Source organism: Petromyzon marinus, chromosome 54, assembly GCF_048934315.1.
Source record: "Petromyzon marinus isolate PM22_M1 ecotype Great Lakes invasive population chromosome 54, UKy_Petmar_22M1.pri1.0, whole genome shotgun sequence".
Lineage (NCBI taxonomy): Eukaryota > Metazoa > Chordata > Hyperoartia > Petromyzontiformes > Petromyzontidae > Petromyzon > Petromyzon marinus.
Genome location: NC_133720.1, coordinates 8504641 through 8520582, shown reverse-complemented (window position 1 = coordinate 8520582; position 15942 = coordinate 8504641). Strand labels below are relative to the sequence as shown.

At 51.0% G+C, this 15942-nt stretch overlaps 1 protein-coding gene across 1 annotated transcript in view; it reads left to right on the top strand.

Moving 5' to 3' along the window:
- Positions 1-15942, top strand: part of LOC116954143 (uncharacterized) — a 36165-nt gene that overhangs the window by 6583 nt on the left and 13640 nt on the right. Inside the window, exons 2-10 of the mRNA XM_032974606.2 lie at positions 5030-5117; positions 5243-6528; positions 6786-8040; positions 9034-9139; positions 9341-9434; positions 9648-9757; positions 10806-10944; positions 11868-11938; positions 12180-12308. Of these exons, the coding sequence (XP_032830497.2) occupies positions 5030-5117; positions 5243-6528; positions 6786-8040; positions 9034-9139; positions 9341-9434; positions 9648-9757; positions 10806-10944; positions 11868-11938; positions 12180-12308 (3278 nt within the window). The remainder of the gene's footprint in view (positions 1-5029; positions 5118-5242; positions 6529-6785; positions 8041-9033; positions 9140-9340; positions 9435-9647; positions 9758-10805; positions 10945-11867; positions 11939-12179; positions 12309-15942) is intronic.

Here is a 15942-nt window from a genome sequence, read left to right as displayed (position 1 = left end):
GTGGTTGTGGTGGTTGTGGTGGTGGTTGTGGTGGTTGTGGTGGTGGTGGTTGTGGTGGTGGTGGTGGTGGTGGTGTTGGTTGTTGTTGTTGCTGCTGGGAGTTGGAGAAAACGGCTCTGGCGCGGTCGTGGTGGCTGTTCTCAGAGTTTGCAGAAGAAAAAAAAAACCTTCAATCCTTTGACCTCAATTCCGCGTCGCGTTTCCAACGGAGGAATGTTCCCCACTGCTCCCTCGTGTATCCTCGTGTCTTCTCGTGTATCCTTCTTGTCTCTCCCCTTGTATATCTCCCCTCGTCTCTCTGCCTTCGCGTCTCTCTCCTTTACACCTCGCCACTCCTGTCTCTCCCCTCACGTCTGTCTCCTCGCCGTTTGACCAGAGCTGCATTTGTCTCTGCGCGATTAATGATTCGGCTCGTGGATCAGTCTTGGATCCGTTCAGCAAGTCTCGTTGTGTTTTTGTGTTGTTGTGTGGTATCGTCTCTTTTGTAATTACTCTCTCGTTTGTGTCGTCCGTTCTGCCTCGACGTTACCGGCATCGTGACTTGTCTCTCAGTTGTCTGTCTTGTTGATATTCATGAACTGTTTGGTCACATTACACTCAAAGTACTATTATTATTTGATGGTCGTGGTGCTACTGCTAGCGATGTTGAGCACCATCACCACCATTATCACTGCGCCGCAAGTCATTTGCGACCCCCCCCCACCTCCTGCAAACCCAACGCGGCACTGGCACCCAGGCCACGAGGTGCTGGCAGCCAGTCCACGGCAGGATCTCTGTTTCCCGTCTCGGGACACCCCGGGAATATCGCGGTGGGAGGGAGGGGGTGGGGGTGTTTCACATTCTGTGGGTGGCGCGGGGCGTGAAGTTCAGCCAGAGACCCTCTACCCAGACTCCACCGCTCAGTGTTCAGGGCCTCGTCCTGCCACCTGAGCTGGCCCCTCCGCGGGGCTTCGTGAGATCCAAGGCGTCCTTTAAGAGTCTCCAGCGCGAAGCAAATATCACGAACGAAGCGATGTCCATGGGGTTCTGTGAGGCGTCGATCCACGAGCAGGCCTGGCTCTGTTGAAGAGACCGGGAAAACAACGTTTTCTTGGATTGAGCCATTGCCACTCCCAGATGGCCTGCGTGTCCCATGATGGGATGGGTAAAAATATGTTTTGACTTTGTATGTGGACGGACGCACGTAGAAAGGAGGCGAATCGCCTTCTTGTTGCATATACATTGGGGAAGTTGTTATTCGGTAACGCTTTTCAGATCGATTTATTGGTCCCGAAAAATCACGAACCACCCAATCGACTCCGATGGAATGTGAGTGCGGATGCTCTGCTTGGCCTCGCACGAACGAACGTAAGTACAAACGGCACGGCGGCAGGCCTAAGGGTAAATGATGTAGGGGAGATGGCATCAATCAGGCGACCTCTGGTTTGCAGGTCGGTGCCACGTCTCTTGCTCCAAGCTCCCCGTGCCACGTCTCTTGCTCCAAGCTCCCCGTGCCACGCCTCTTGCTCGGGATATTTGTGTGCGTGCGGCAAAGCGGTGAACAACATCTCACGCTGGTCTGGACATGCGGGTGGCATGGGGTCCGTGGTGGCGGTGTTGTAGCGGTTCACGCACTGCACTATGAACCCATCGACCTGAGTTTGATACCCCTCACGGCAAACACCGACGATTATCTGTATCAGTCATGGGCCTCCGCTTGGTCGACTCAGCCTCAAATGAGTACCTGGTGCGGTGTGTAAACATGGCCACTGGGGAGACAAAGGCGGCCGGGCGTGATGTTGGCCACCCACTCCCTCGTGTGCCGTGCCGGCCTTGATAGGTGCTACTCGCTAACAACACTTGCCACAACAGTCTGTTAAGGCTACACGGGAGACCTTTACCTTTGTGGTGGCCTCCACGGTGACCTCTGCCCATCTGCCGATGGCTTCAGACTTCATGTTTTCTTGATTGAATCGCCGGGCAGGTCGCAGCCTGCGGGGCCTCGCGGTGCGGAGAGCGGCCACCGTCCACGCGTGCCGCGTCGCTCGCTCGCTCGCTCGGCCGTCTCCCGTGGCAGCGGCGGCACACGGAGCAGGCACCCGAGAAGGTCGGCTTGGGTGGCAGCCTCCTGCCGTGGCTGTCGACGTCCGTGCCAGCCGCGTCTGTGCCCTTGGGGCTCGGGGAGAAGCGAGAGGCACGCGGGGGCTGTCCGCCGCTCTGCCTCACGTTGCGTCACCAAAATCCCATGGCACTTTCGGCGCCGCCGGGCAGCAGGGAGAGTGGCTCGCGGTTGGAAGCTTCAAACTAAACCTGGACTTTTTTTTTGAGAAGCGACCTGGCCACCACAAATGAAAGCTCAACGAAGTAGCTTCTTGCGTGGACATTTATAGTAGCCACATAACTCTAAACGCGTGATGTTGATTCTAAATGTGGAGCGAAAAACCGGAGGACCCTGGGGAAAATCCACGCAACCACGGGGAGAGAGAGAAACACAAAGTCCAATTATACAGCAGGCATCAGGGTCGGAATCGAACCCACGACCTCCTGTATATCAGGCGAGATAGTTAAAATCTCCTAGCCACCGTGGAAACATAGGTTGCTAGGTCGACTCCTGGGTGGGGGTTGAGTTCCGGATATACTCATCCGTATCATAGCAATGTGGAATTTCCACCATTGGCTTGGGGCTGTAAACAGGAGATGAGCACCCCCACTACCTCGGGCTTAATTTGAGCTGTCAACCGGGCGGAATACAAACAAGTAAATAATACAAACAAGGTTTCGTATTTGCTGAGGTCAATTCAACTTAAAAGGAACATATTACATTATGATACCTCCTTTGCTAGTAACAAGATATAGTAATAGGTTTTTGCCCTTTTAACTGGCACAAAAACTGACACCTTTATTCAAGGCATCATGTTTGCAATAACCACAACACAAGCAGTCAAAATGAAAACAAAAGAGACAACTCTGATAATAATATGCAGTGTCCTTGAATTTGATTGGTCCACACCCGAGACGGCTTTTCTTAGAGCCTAGTCTCCACTGGTGTTGGGCCAGAAGACGCCAAAAGGCGTACAACTCAAAAAGAGCGCACTATCAGAGTATTGAGAGCTCGGGGTAAGCATTTACACTGAGACCTATGAGGAACATATTAATTAATTAAAGTGTGTTGTACGTGTAGTGACATCGCAGATGTCACTATGTGGTGCCAGCGCTAGAGAGGCACGGCGTGCGATGTACTCGCATCGCTGACATCACGTATGTAGCAGGGACGTGCGGTCAGGGGAGGCAGGGGAGGCAGAGCCTCACCTGTCATACTCCAATGAAAATAGCTGTTACGAAAAGTAAAAAAAAAGAACAATCAAATAAAATTTATATTAAGATTTTTCCACTGATATGTGTTATAAATGTCATTTCTGTACGATTCTAATCATTTTTATAATCAAAATTGCCAAATTTGCGGAGCTCCACTGCAAATACACGTGGAGACTAGAGGCGAGGCAGCGATGAGCTGAGCCTCCCCTCTGATTGCACAACCCCTCCGTAACTGGATGGAGCGCGGGCAATAAGCGCGTGCCTGTTACTATCTCAGTATGTCGCCAATGTAATGTTTGTAGACCCCTTCATTTCATGTCCTCGCCTTCCATATTCCAGGTAACTTATTTCACGTATGTGTATAAAGATATTTAGGCTCGCTGGTCTCGTCATGAAACTGCAATGAAAAAGCACCAGGGGAGACAGCTATCACATCTGCCTCACTGAGGTGTGTGAATCTGGCTCTGACACTAGCCAGTGCCTCTCCAGCCATTGACCTCACCGCACGTCACTGGTATGTAGTGACATCGTGAATGTCACTGAATAATGCCGGCTCTAGCGAGGCTCGGCATGCGATGCATTGTCATCGCGGACACCCCATAGGTGGGTGCAGTACCAGCCCTAGAGGGGGCTCGGTGTGTGCTGGGATAGCGCTGAGTGGCACCACGTGTGGCGTGCAGTGCTAACTCCTACAGGAGGGAGTGTGTGTCAGCCATGGGATAAGGTTACCCTGGGCCATGGCACTCTGGTTGACCTGGGAAGGCACGTGACAAGTAAGATCTACACGGGCCCCCAGCGGGGGTCCGGGGGTGGTCACGTGTCAGGGTGAGATCCTACGGGAAGGGTCGAGAAACGACAAGCGATTTCTCGAAGGTGGTCGTGGCCAAGGGCGAGGCCAGCCACGACCCGGGAACATATACACCGGGTCCCCACAGGGACTGGGGCACTGCGTTGCTGTTGTCATCTGAAGATCTACGATCTACGTCCAAGAGAAAAAGTCACCAACACGTGGACAAAGACCCAAGCCAGGGTCCTGTCCGTTGTAGCTACTCCCAGTAACTAGCGTAGTTAGCCTGGTGGTCCACCAACATCGGTTATCTGGTAAAGGGGCAGTAACCGCTTTGTGCTAATGTGTTGGTGTAAATAAATATGTGTTGCCTCCAAGAAGTACATCTGCGACTCAGTTGAATCCAACTACACGTGTATACGAGTGAGTAGTGTACACGCGTATATTCTCTGTATGTGAGTGTCTTTGTACGTTGCAACGAATAATACAACTTATTTTTATTGACCGAGTAAAGGCCCACTGAGTTACAATACAACTCTAATTCAGAAGCGACCTGGCCATCACAAATGATAGCTCAACGAAGTGGCCTATCACCACGTAGACATTTATAGCAACCAAACACTACGTGTAATAATAAGTTTGACCCTTTCTGGTAATAAATGAGGCGTGAAGAGGTTAAAACACCAAACAGAATCCTATTGCAAGTAAATACTCTACGTGTTTGCTACGTTTGTCACTTGACACCTGAAACACCCTGCACACGAGACGCCTCGACCTCAGGGATTTTCCAGCAGAGACATTCTACTAAGAGGCGTCTTTGAGGTGGTGCAGTAAAGACGAGCGCTACGCATGTCTGGGGTGCCCAGCACCGCCACACGCGTCCCGCCGCTCCGGCCTTAAGGCGGCGCTCGCTTAACGCCCCGAACCCTCGTCTGCACTCCCTTGCAGACGAACCGCACTGGAGACATCGGGAACGACGCGTACCGACCGGGTGACGGGACCGACCTGCAGAGACGCGGCACCCTCGGCCCCGATGGTGAGCCTCCCCCCCCCCACCACCGCTCTGACCCCCCGCCGGCTTGGCAGAGCGATGCGTCTCAAACACGGCCGCATGATTTCAACCTGGACCCCCCCCCCCCCTCCACCTGTGGTGCCGTGCAGGCTGCAGGAAACCCCCAGAGAGGTTTCCCCTCGGCAGGCAAGCCCCGGAGAGACGCAGCGAGGCCGCTCACCTGGCCACCGCGGGCCACATCGCGGGGCCGAGACGCGACGCCGGACCACCGACTGCCATGGTCTCAACAGCCGGCACCGGTGGCATTAACGGTGGTAGTGCTGCCAGTAGCATCAGCAAAGTTCCCAGTAGCGCTACCAGTAGCACCAACAGCACCAACAAAGTTCCCGGTAGCACTGCCAGTAGCACCAGCAAAGTTCACAATAGCGCTGCCAGTAGCACCAGCAGCACCAGCAGCACCAGCAAAGTTCCCAGTAACGCTGCCAGTAGCACCAGCAACGTTCCCAATAGCGCTGCCAGTAGCACCAGCAGCACCAGCAAAGTTCCCAGTAACGCTGCCATTACTACTAACAGCATCAGCAGCACCAGCAAAGTTCCTAATATCGCTACCAGTAGCACCAGCAGCACCAGCAAGGTTCCCAATAGTGCTGCCATGACTACTAACAGCATCAGCAGCACCAGCAACGTTCCTAATAGTGCTGCCAGTAGCGCCAGCAGCACCAGCAAGGTTGTCAGTAGTGTTGCCAGTAGTGCTAGAAGCACCAGCAATATTCTCAGTAATGCTGCCAGTACTACTGCCAGCATCAGCAAAGTTCCCAATAACGCTGCCAGTAGCACCAGCAAAGTTCCCAGTAAGACTGCCACCAGTAGCACCAATGGCACCAGCAAAGTTCCCAATAGCACTGCCATTAGCGCCAGCAGCACCAGAAAAGTGCGCAGTAGCGCTGCCAGTAGCACCAGCAGCACCAGCAAGGGTCTCACTAGTGCTGCCAGTACTACTACCAGCACCAGCAGCACCAGCAAAGTTCCCAGTAGCGCTGCCAGCAGCACCAGCAAGGGTCTCACTAGTGCTGCCAGTACTACTACCAGCACCAGCAGCACCAGCAAAGTTCCCAGTAGCGCTGCCAGTAGCACCAGCAGCACCAGCAGCACCAGCAAGGGTCTCACTAGTGCTGCCAGTACTACTACCAGCACCAGCAGCACAAGCAAAGCTCTTAGTAGCACTGCCAGCAACACCAGCAAAGTTATCAGTAGTGCTGCCAATAGTACTACCAGCATCAGCAGTAGCAGCAGGGTCAGCAGCAGCAGGATTGAGGAGGTGGTGTTGGCAGAAGGCAGCTTTAATGGCTCCGAGGCATCTTTGTGGAAGCCTGCTCCTGCACAAGGCATGGGGAGGAAAACGACGGACAAGAGTGTTACCATGGAGCAAGGGCAGGTGAGTGGTCGACGCACTGCCAATATAACCACTCAGCCTGCCAGTAACCCTGTAGGGGCTGCATGCGGCAATGCACCACCACACGTACGTTTCTCACGAGCCCTCTTCTGAATATTCTCTCGAATTAGTCTTTTCTTTGAGGCCTTCGCTCGTCTTGCACTGCAAGAGGACCCCTTGACTAGTCTGAAATGGGTGAGCCGAGATATAGGATGCTCAGAGTCGCTGCAGTGGGGTGCTCGTGTGACGTTACTCCGCAGGATGAAGAGTCGACAGCAGGGGAGGAAGAGTCCGGGAGAAAAGGAGGCAGTGATGAGGAGGAGAAGAAGGAGGAGGTGGGACAGAGAAGACAAGCAAACAGCGTGTCTGGTGAGGCAGTGTCGGAAGACATGGGGAAGAGAGGCAGCCATGGTGACGACGATGGTGGTGGTGACGATGGTGGTTGGGTGAAGCGTGACCAGGAGATGGGAGTGGCCATTGCTAGCTCGGAGAGTGAGGAGCAAGAGGAGGGGGAAGAAGAGGAGGAAGATGAAGATGTAGTGACAGAAGAGGAGAACGATGGTGAAGAGGGGGTGACAGAAGAAGATGATGAGGAAGAGGCAGTGACTGAAGAGGAGGATGAGGAGGGAGAAGGGTCTGTGGATGATGAGTCTGGGACAGAGAAAGGCGACGACTCTGACGATGAGCGTGAGAGTTCCTTCAGTGACGGCGCCAGGGTGGATGCCTCATCTGACAGCGCCAGGCCGGAGGGGGTAATCGTGACAGCTGTGATTGCTCGGAAGGGTAATGTCGCCAAAGCAAGCGAGGCATGTGGCGTAACTTTGGAAACAAAGGTCATCAAGGTGATGGAGGTAACTGAAGCAACTGAGGTTATTGTGAAGACTGAGGCGAAGGATAATGCAGCTCTGGTCTCCAAGGTAACTAAGCAAATAGCTGTTAATGTGGCGGTGAAGGTGACTAAAGTGAAAAAAGGCGAGGTGACTCATGTTATAGAAGTGAATAAAGTAACCAAGGCACCAGGCGTAACCATGGCTAAGCGAGTGACCAAGGTTACCGAGATTACTGAAGCAAAGATGATGCCAGAAGTAACCGAGGAAACAGAGGTGACCGAGGTGGCAGAGGTAACCAAAGTAACTAGGCCATCGGAGGATGGCAAGACGGCCGAGGAGAGCAATGCAGTGATTGATGTAAACACTGAAACCGAGGAAACGGAAGAAATTGGGGTTGCTGTGGCAGCTGAAGATGAAGAGGGTGCAGGAGGAGAGAGCGCTTTGAACGAAGAGGACATGGAGGAGGAGGAGAAAGAGGAGGAGGAGAAAGAGGAGGAGAGTAGAGGAGAGATCCAGGGATCTGCCAGCAAGAAACACGGTGCCGTGGGGGGGAGGGAGGTGGAGGCGGAGGCGAAGAAAGCGAGGGTGGAGGAGGAGGAGGGGGAAGGAGCAGAGGGACCGGCGGGGGGTGAAGAGGAGGATGAGGAGGAGGCACCAGCAGAGCCGCCTGTACCAGCCATCATCGGTAAGTTTGTGATGTCCTCTTTGCGGTGAGTGATTACGGTAATTGATGTGAACATTATTCACAATAGATGTTTGGGTTTGGCTACTTAATGATTTGCCAAAATTGGTGTCATGAGACAGTCCACTACCCGACACAACCAAAATAATTAAATAGCCAAGCGGTGTAAAGGCGTTTAACAAGGTGGCAATCGATGTTGTTTTACCCCACGGTTTGGATTCTCACAGCGAGATTCAGCAGCGGTCATATTGGCGACCTTTTGCTTGAAACTGCACCAAGCATCATCAGGACGATATGCAGGAAGTCGGAATCACAATCCACGAAGTCAGTTTGGCTGTGTCGGGGGTTGGAGGAGGGTCTTATGACACAAACGTGGCCAGGTCGACTTGTGGCCGAACCCGAGATTCAATGACGAATAATATTCGCCCCCGAGTTCCTGCGCGTGAAATCAAATAGCAGTGGTGAAAATGGCCATGTGAATCGGGCAGCTCGTAAAAATGGCCGTGTCAGCAATGCCCATGGAGCCAGCGTCGATGAGTTTCCCAGGTTCTGCATCCAGGCTATAGATGCCCGGAATCACACCGGGTCCCCCACTGGTAGCGAGTTGGTCTCGTTCCGGTCACCGGTGACTTCACGACGCTCAGTGGGGGGTATTGGGGTTCAATCTGAAGGGATTTCAAAACTAGTTCCGGAGCATCATACTGTGGGCCCATTCCTTGACACCTGCTATTGCGCTGTTTAGAGTTTTGAATAAAAAATGTCCATTTGGACAGTCTGGGAACGAGTATTTGTGTTCACGTGGCAGGGATTGATTTGTGCCGATATCTGATACCTATTCTGCATTACACTGTACAGGTTTTACAGACCTAGGCTGACTGAGAATATGACCAGGTTTGCTCTGTGGGAAAGGTACTGACCATTGATTGAAAGAGAATTGCTAAATATTCGAAGGTTCAAATCATGGGCTGATTTGCCAACATGTTGTGACTTCCACAGAAGACTCTCCGCCCCCTCCTGCTCCGTTCAATCACCGCATCGTGTCTCCCCGTTCCATCACCGTGGGAACCTACTTCTCCCTCAGCCACTCAGACGTCCTGGGAGGGTGAGTTGGCTTCTTTATTTGACGAGATAATATAATCCAGCTTATCCCTAACTCCATTCCTCACATTGCACCAAAGCGATTTCCTGCACAAATGAGCATTGAGACGGTGCTGATCTCCCACCACTAAGCCAGTGGTGGAAATCCACATTGCTATGGCAAGGGCGGGTTTATTCATAGAACAACCGCCGTGTGTGTGCACAGAGGCCGCTTTGGCCGGGTGATGAGGTGCCAGGAGAAGTCGTCAGGACTGACGCTGGCAGCCAAGGTCATCCGCGTGAAGAGCCCCAAGGAGAAGGTACCGCTCGCAGCCTCGCGGGGAACGTGAACCGCGCCCATCCTCGCGCTCGCCGCCCGACCGTTGGGGCGAGTGCTGTTAGCAAGAACCCGTTATCGCACCGCGCACGCTCACACGTGGATTTGATGTCGCACCTCCAATTAGTACAGCCGTCTGCTTGCGGAGCAAAAGAGGTTCAACATGCATACACATTGTCTCCGCGTGTTTTCGCAGGAGGAGGTAAAGAATGAGATCAACATCATGAACCAACTGAACCACGTCAACCTCGTGCAGCTCTTCGATGCCTACGAGTCTCGCTCGGACATCACCCTCATCATGGAGTAGTGAGTACCAGGAGTGAGCGGAACTTCCGAGCCATTCTGGGTGACACTGTCAGCATGTAGCTACATGAGACTACAAGAGGGCAGAGTTACAACAGGGTATACAGTATATATGAACTGTGTGTGTGTGCATGTCATTACGTGTTTGTGATGTATGGAGAGCGGTAATGTAGTGGTTAGTGCGCTGTGCTACAAACCTGGCGACCCGAATTCGATTCCCACTCACGGCCACCACCAGTGACGATTATCTGAACCGGTTCTGGGTCTTCACCGAGGTCGACTCAGCCTCAAATGAGTACCTGGTATGGTGTGTAAATATCGCCACTGGGGAGACAAAGGCAGCCGGGCGTGGTGACGGCCACCTACCCCCTCATGTGCCTTGCCGGCCTTCATAGGTGCTCATGAACAGCACCTGCCCCAATCGTATGTTTAGCCTATACGGGGGGATCTTTGTCTTTGTTTTGCTGTGTGTCATTCAAACTCTGCACTCCCTGGTCCCATCTCAAGGGATCGTCCAGGTGAACTACTCTGATTAAATAAAAGGTCAGGCGTCCATTGCGCGACGTCTGCGGATTCTGGCAAAGGGACGGAGGTGATGGGCAGGATCGGTGACATCATTGGCAGTGGCCAAGATGGCTACCTACTAACTCGAACTGAAATGAGCACCCAGTGCAGCGTGTTAAATGTTGGCACTGGGGAAACAAAGGTGGCCAGGCGTACATGGTGCTGTGGTCGGAAACCAAAATAGCAAGATAATATTTTTCAAGTTCGGTAAAAAAACCTAAATATTTCAAGAGCTGCAATGCATTTGAATGCCAGATAGCGGTCCTTAAAAAATAACGTCATGAAGCAGTCCTTAAAGAGCCACACGTGGCTCCGGAGCCACAGGTTGCTGACCCTTGCTATAAGGGGGATCTTTGTCTTTGTTACGCCTCATCAGAAAATGTCAATTGATGTTAAAATGTGAGCAGCCGACCGTAATCACACAGCTACCGCTGTGCCAGCGTATCGCTCGCCAGTCGTACTCATGACTGCGCTCGCTCTTGTGCAGTGTGGAGGGCGGAGAGCTCTTCAACCGCATCATCGACCAGAGCGGGCTCTCCGAGCTCGACACCGTGCTGTTCGTGCGGCAGATCTGCGAGGGAGTGCACTACATGCACCAGCAGTATATCCTGCACCTCGACCTCAAGGTGCTGGGCCTCCCGTGGCCTCGTCTGAACGACACTCACTTTGTTTGGTTTTTGTTTTCGTGTCGCATTTGACCCGGACGGTCCTGCGAATTGGCATGATCTGCGTTCGGGTGACAGAATTTTTTTTTGTATCGAAATCTGGCACAGTACGGTCTTGAATTATTTGACCTACACTGGACTTTCCTAGCATTCCCTAACCTTTTTGTTGTCTCGCAGGCCTTCTTGAGGTCTGTTTTAACCTTCCATAAGTTCCTGGTTCTTCCTTGGCATTCATGGGTATCTCTTAGACCTCTCTGTGACTTGCTGACCTTTATCAACTTCTTTCACCTTCCCTTGCCAACTGTAAATTTACTTGCGATTTTTGTATGTATCTAGCTTCCAAGATCATCTTGGGGCAAGTTTCCTGCCATTCCCTGCACCTGGTTTGCAATTCTTAAACATCTCTCACATCTTTTTGGCTTTCCCGGGCCTTCACTGATGCTCATTGAATCTTGCCAGGCATGTTTGTCCATCTCCAAAAAACTGGTATTTTCTGTGGCTTTCCTGGATTTTTTCTGGCTTTCCCAAGGCTTTTCTTGACATTCCTGGCCATAGCTAATCTTTCAGGCCTTCCTGAGGCTCATATGACTTACCTTGCCTCTCCATTACCTTCCCAGCACGTTCAGAGTGCTTAAGTAGCCCCCTCATACAAGTGATGGCCCCTCATTCCCACGTGTTTATCCTGAACGCTTCAAGTGTGTAGGAACAAAGGCAAGGTAGCCAAGGTTGGACCTGTGGCTGGAGTAACCAAGGTGACCCTTGAGAGCTTTGGAGCCCAGGAGAGACATTGTGTGTGGGGGGGGGGGGCAGTAGGGTGTGCATCTTCCCCCCTTGCCACCCTACACGCTCTCACACCCATTACCCATCGTCTCTGTCTTTTGCAGCCAGAAAACATATTGTGCTTGAGTAGGTGGGGCTACCAGATTAAGATAATTGACTTTGGACTTGCACGCAGGTAAGTCAGCCTATCACCCCCCCCCCCCAACCTTGATTACTTGCTGAAAATCGCGATTACTTATCCACGATTACGTGAAACCTCTTGACACGTGAACTCTCTTGGTCGCTAACTCGCATTCTCTCACTCACAGTGGCTTCGAAGTTGTGTTGCACGTGTATGTGTGCAGTGCCAGCGTTTGCCCCATCAGGCTGTAAGGCTGCGTGTGTGCGTACATTTGCGTGCATGCGCGTGTGTAAAGGTACAAGCCACGGGAGAAGCTGAAGGTCAGCTTTGGGACGTCTGAATTCCTGGCACCTGAAGTCGTCAACTATGAGTTTGTGTCTTTCCCGACCGACATGTGGAGCGTGGGAGTCATCACCTACATGCTGTGAGCGCACACGAGCATCACGCGGGGTGCTTTGAAGCACGATTGCCATGTCACGCAGAGCTCGAGGAGCAAAGGTGGCACAAGCGAGAGCGTGAGACTAGAAATCGCATTAAAACCCCTGGCAATGCAGGTCCGGACTCGTTACAGTCCTTGGCCACCACTGCCCCATTATTATTCAGTGTCGGCCATAATACCTTGTAGCCCATGGTGTGTTCTGCCTAAGCTGGCTCACTTTTCTCCGTGTGCTCCTCTTCCTATCTGAGCACACATATCCCTCCCCCAATTGTGCACTCTTCAGTTTTTATAAATTCTTTCTTGTCAACGATCGTGTTTCTAAACAGTGATGTCAAAGCCGTTTTCTTGACAATGGCTTCCCTCAGCGAGGGTAACATCGCCAAAGGCAAGCCATTCTATATGCATCCCTTCTGGGAAGGCATCATTTCAGCAGCATTGGCTCAACACAAACGAACAGTGGATTGGTTTATGATTTATGCTTGTCTGTGGAAGTCGTTTATCTGCTTAGAGAGACTCTCCGCGATCATGGAATCTCCTTCTTCGGTCCATTCGGGATTCCGAGTGTCGTTACATTTTTACGTACAGCGCTTTGAGGTACTTTTATAAAATATAGGCTATTATTATATTATACTTTATACAAGTGTAGTGGGCCCAAGAAGACTGGAGACGGATCGCTTGAGGCAACACGTTTATTTAATACAACTGTGTGATACACGGGTCCCTGACACAGAGGGGTAGTGGCCCCTCTACCCGATACCTGGGGAGGTATAGCCTCCGGGCTAGCGTGTCCTATCACTGGGGCTAGTACTCTCAACCCTCCGGCTAAGGGGACCTAAGGGGAGGCTACCTGACCCGACCCAGCCAAGGTCCATGGGTCCCGAACACTGGTCCACTACAGCCCCGGCCCTTAGAAGGACGTCAGATCTGGGAGTTCCCAGGGTCCTAGTCTAGCTGGTCTTCTTTCTTCAGCTTGACGAAGGCTGCCAGACTCGTCCAGAGGTCCGGCTTTGATACTCATGCCAGGGTCTCTCCGTCCCTAGCCACGCCCTCCTTCTGGAACTCTTTAGGGGGCTCTGGAATATCCCCCCAACCCCTCTCTTGGGGCTTGGAGAACCTAGTGTCCCAACGGCCCGACTCATCCTACCCATCCTGAGTTACCACCCCCTATGGACACATGTCTGCTACTACAGGCGAGTATATGCAATGCCTAACAATGACGCTATATCTTCTTTGGTTCTTTCGGTAAAGTCACGTAGAATGACAATAAAATAATAAATTGATAAAATAAAATAACACAATAAAATTTTCACGACGTTTCGGCCACAACACAAGCTGTGTTGTGGCCGAAACGTAATAAAATAATAAATTGATAAAATAAAATAACATGCTTGTGTTTTGGCCGAAACGTCGTGAGAATTTTATTGTTATTTTATTTTATCAATTTATTATTTTATTCTCATTCTGCGTGACTTTACCGAAAGAACCAAAGAAGATGAATCCTTGCAGTCACGAAAGCTTTAAATCGAAATTTAATGACGCTATATATAATGCTTGTCAATGACGCTACACAAGCATTCGCTTCAAACCGGAAAAAAAAATCTCTGTTTGCCGAAATAACTGAGCGCGAGTGGCCAGCAAGCACACAGCACTATTGGAAGCTGTAATGGATAGGTGAATGCGTTTCCTGGGTTGAGCAAGGTTATTGAAGCATAAGAGCTCATTCTTGTGTGCGACCGCTGTGCGGCGTTCCCACAATGTTCCCACAATGTCCTCAAGCACGCTCTCATCCCACCCCCGGTGCTGGATCCTCTGCATTCCCACCAGCCATCTTGTGGATCGACGGCTGTGGCCATTCCTTCCACGGTGCCTTTCTTGAGGTAGTTTGCTAATCTCTCACGTTAACATAGCCACCTACGCGCCGTCTTGGATGTCGTCCGTGGATCTTACATTAACATGCTAATCTTTCACATTAACATCACTAGCCCTGCCCACTTTGTTTATGACCCTTGGGCTACACCCATTCTAAACCTTTTAAACAGTCTGCCTCAGCAGCTTTACTCTTTTTTTCCTACTGATGATGATCGCTTGTGTTGTGATTGAAATGTCATAGTTTTTTCTTTCAACCTATCTATCTGACTTTACCGAAAGACCCAAAGAATATGAATTCCTGCAGTCATGAAAGCTCTTCCCGCTCTCTCATTTGCCAATGGCTTCGCTCATTTCAAGAAACCTCTTCCACCACTCTTTATCCATTAAAAACTTTGTGAGTCTATTTGATGCTGGCCGCTTAACGTGTTACTCCTTTAGGCCCACTTTGCTCCGGCGACTGTGTAAAAAAAACTCGAGCAGGACGCTTTTTAAACATGCAGTGGTGACACCACGGTCCTTGTTGATGCAGCGCGAGTGGTCGCCCCGCTCACTGCTTGTTACAGAGGGTTGCAATTTAAACCTGTCTGGCCACCACGGTCAATACCACGGTGCAAATCGACCGCAAATTGCTCCTCGATGTCCACTTCACAGTGGACGTCAAAGATCCCGTAACGTCATTCGAAGACCATCCAATAACCTAGGCCATTATTTGCCGGCATCACAGTCAGAATTTAAAGGTTATTATTCTTTGGGTCTTTCGGTACAGTCACATAGATGGTTCAAAGAAAAAAATAAACAACGTTTCGATCACAACACAAGTGATCATCATCAGAGGAAGGAAAGCTGCTGACTGTTCTATAGGGTGTAGTCTTCGGGTCATAAATGAAGTGCGCGGGTGGCTACGTTAATGTGAGAGATTAGCATGTTAATGTAAGATCGCAGAGCCACCGCGATGTAGAGGTCAGCGTCTGTAGGTGGCCACGTTGGCACGAGAAATTCAACCTGTTAATGTGAAATTGGAGAGCCGAAGCTACGGGGAACATCACAGCCAGTTATGACTTAAACTGGTTGATAACGTCCTTCCAATTACAGATAGTCCCCGAGTTACGATGGTCCGACTTACGATATTTCGATCTTACGATGGCGATAGCGATATAACAAAATTGAAAAATATTTTAAATTTCGCGCAGCAGGCAAACGCAGCAGCATACGAGATACGATACTGTCCGTTGGAACGCTGCCGGAATGTACGCATCTCCCACCTTGTGTGATGCCTCACTCTCACCAGCGGTTGACGGAGTTAAGTTGTCTCGGTGTTAGTGCATGTACTGTACCTTGTTTTTTTACTTTACATTTTACTGTGCAATACGGTATTGTAATTAATAAATACGTACAGTATATAGTTTATACAGTACGGTACTGTAAATTGCTCTGTTTTGCTAAATTATCACCATTCTTTAAGACTCCTGGGTAGGCTAGGCCATCTTCGACTTACGATATTTTTTGACTTACGATGGGGTCGTCGTAACGCATCTTCATCGTAAGTAGAGGACTACCTGTATTGCCAAGTTTGAATCCATCTTCTAGGTTGAAATTGTGTCTGTGTGTATTTATGTGTCGTGGGCCCAACTGAGTCGCAGACGTACTTCTTAGAGGCAACACATTTATTACACAAATACACAAACGTGTAGCTGCCCCTTTTACCAGATAACAGCCTAGGGAGGTGGACCACCCGACTAACTACACTAAC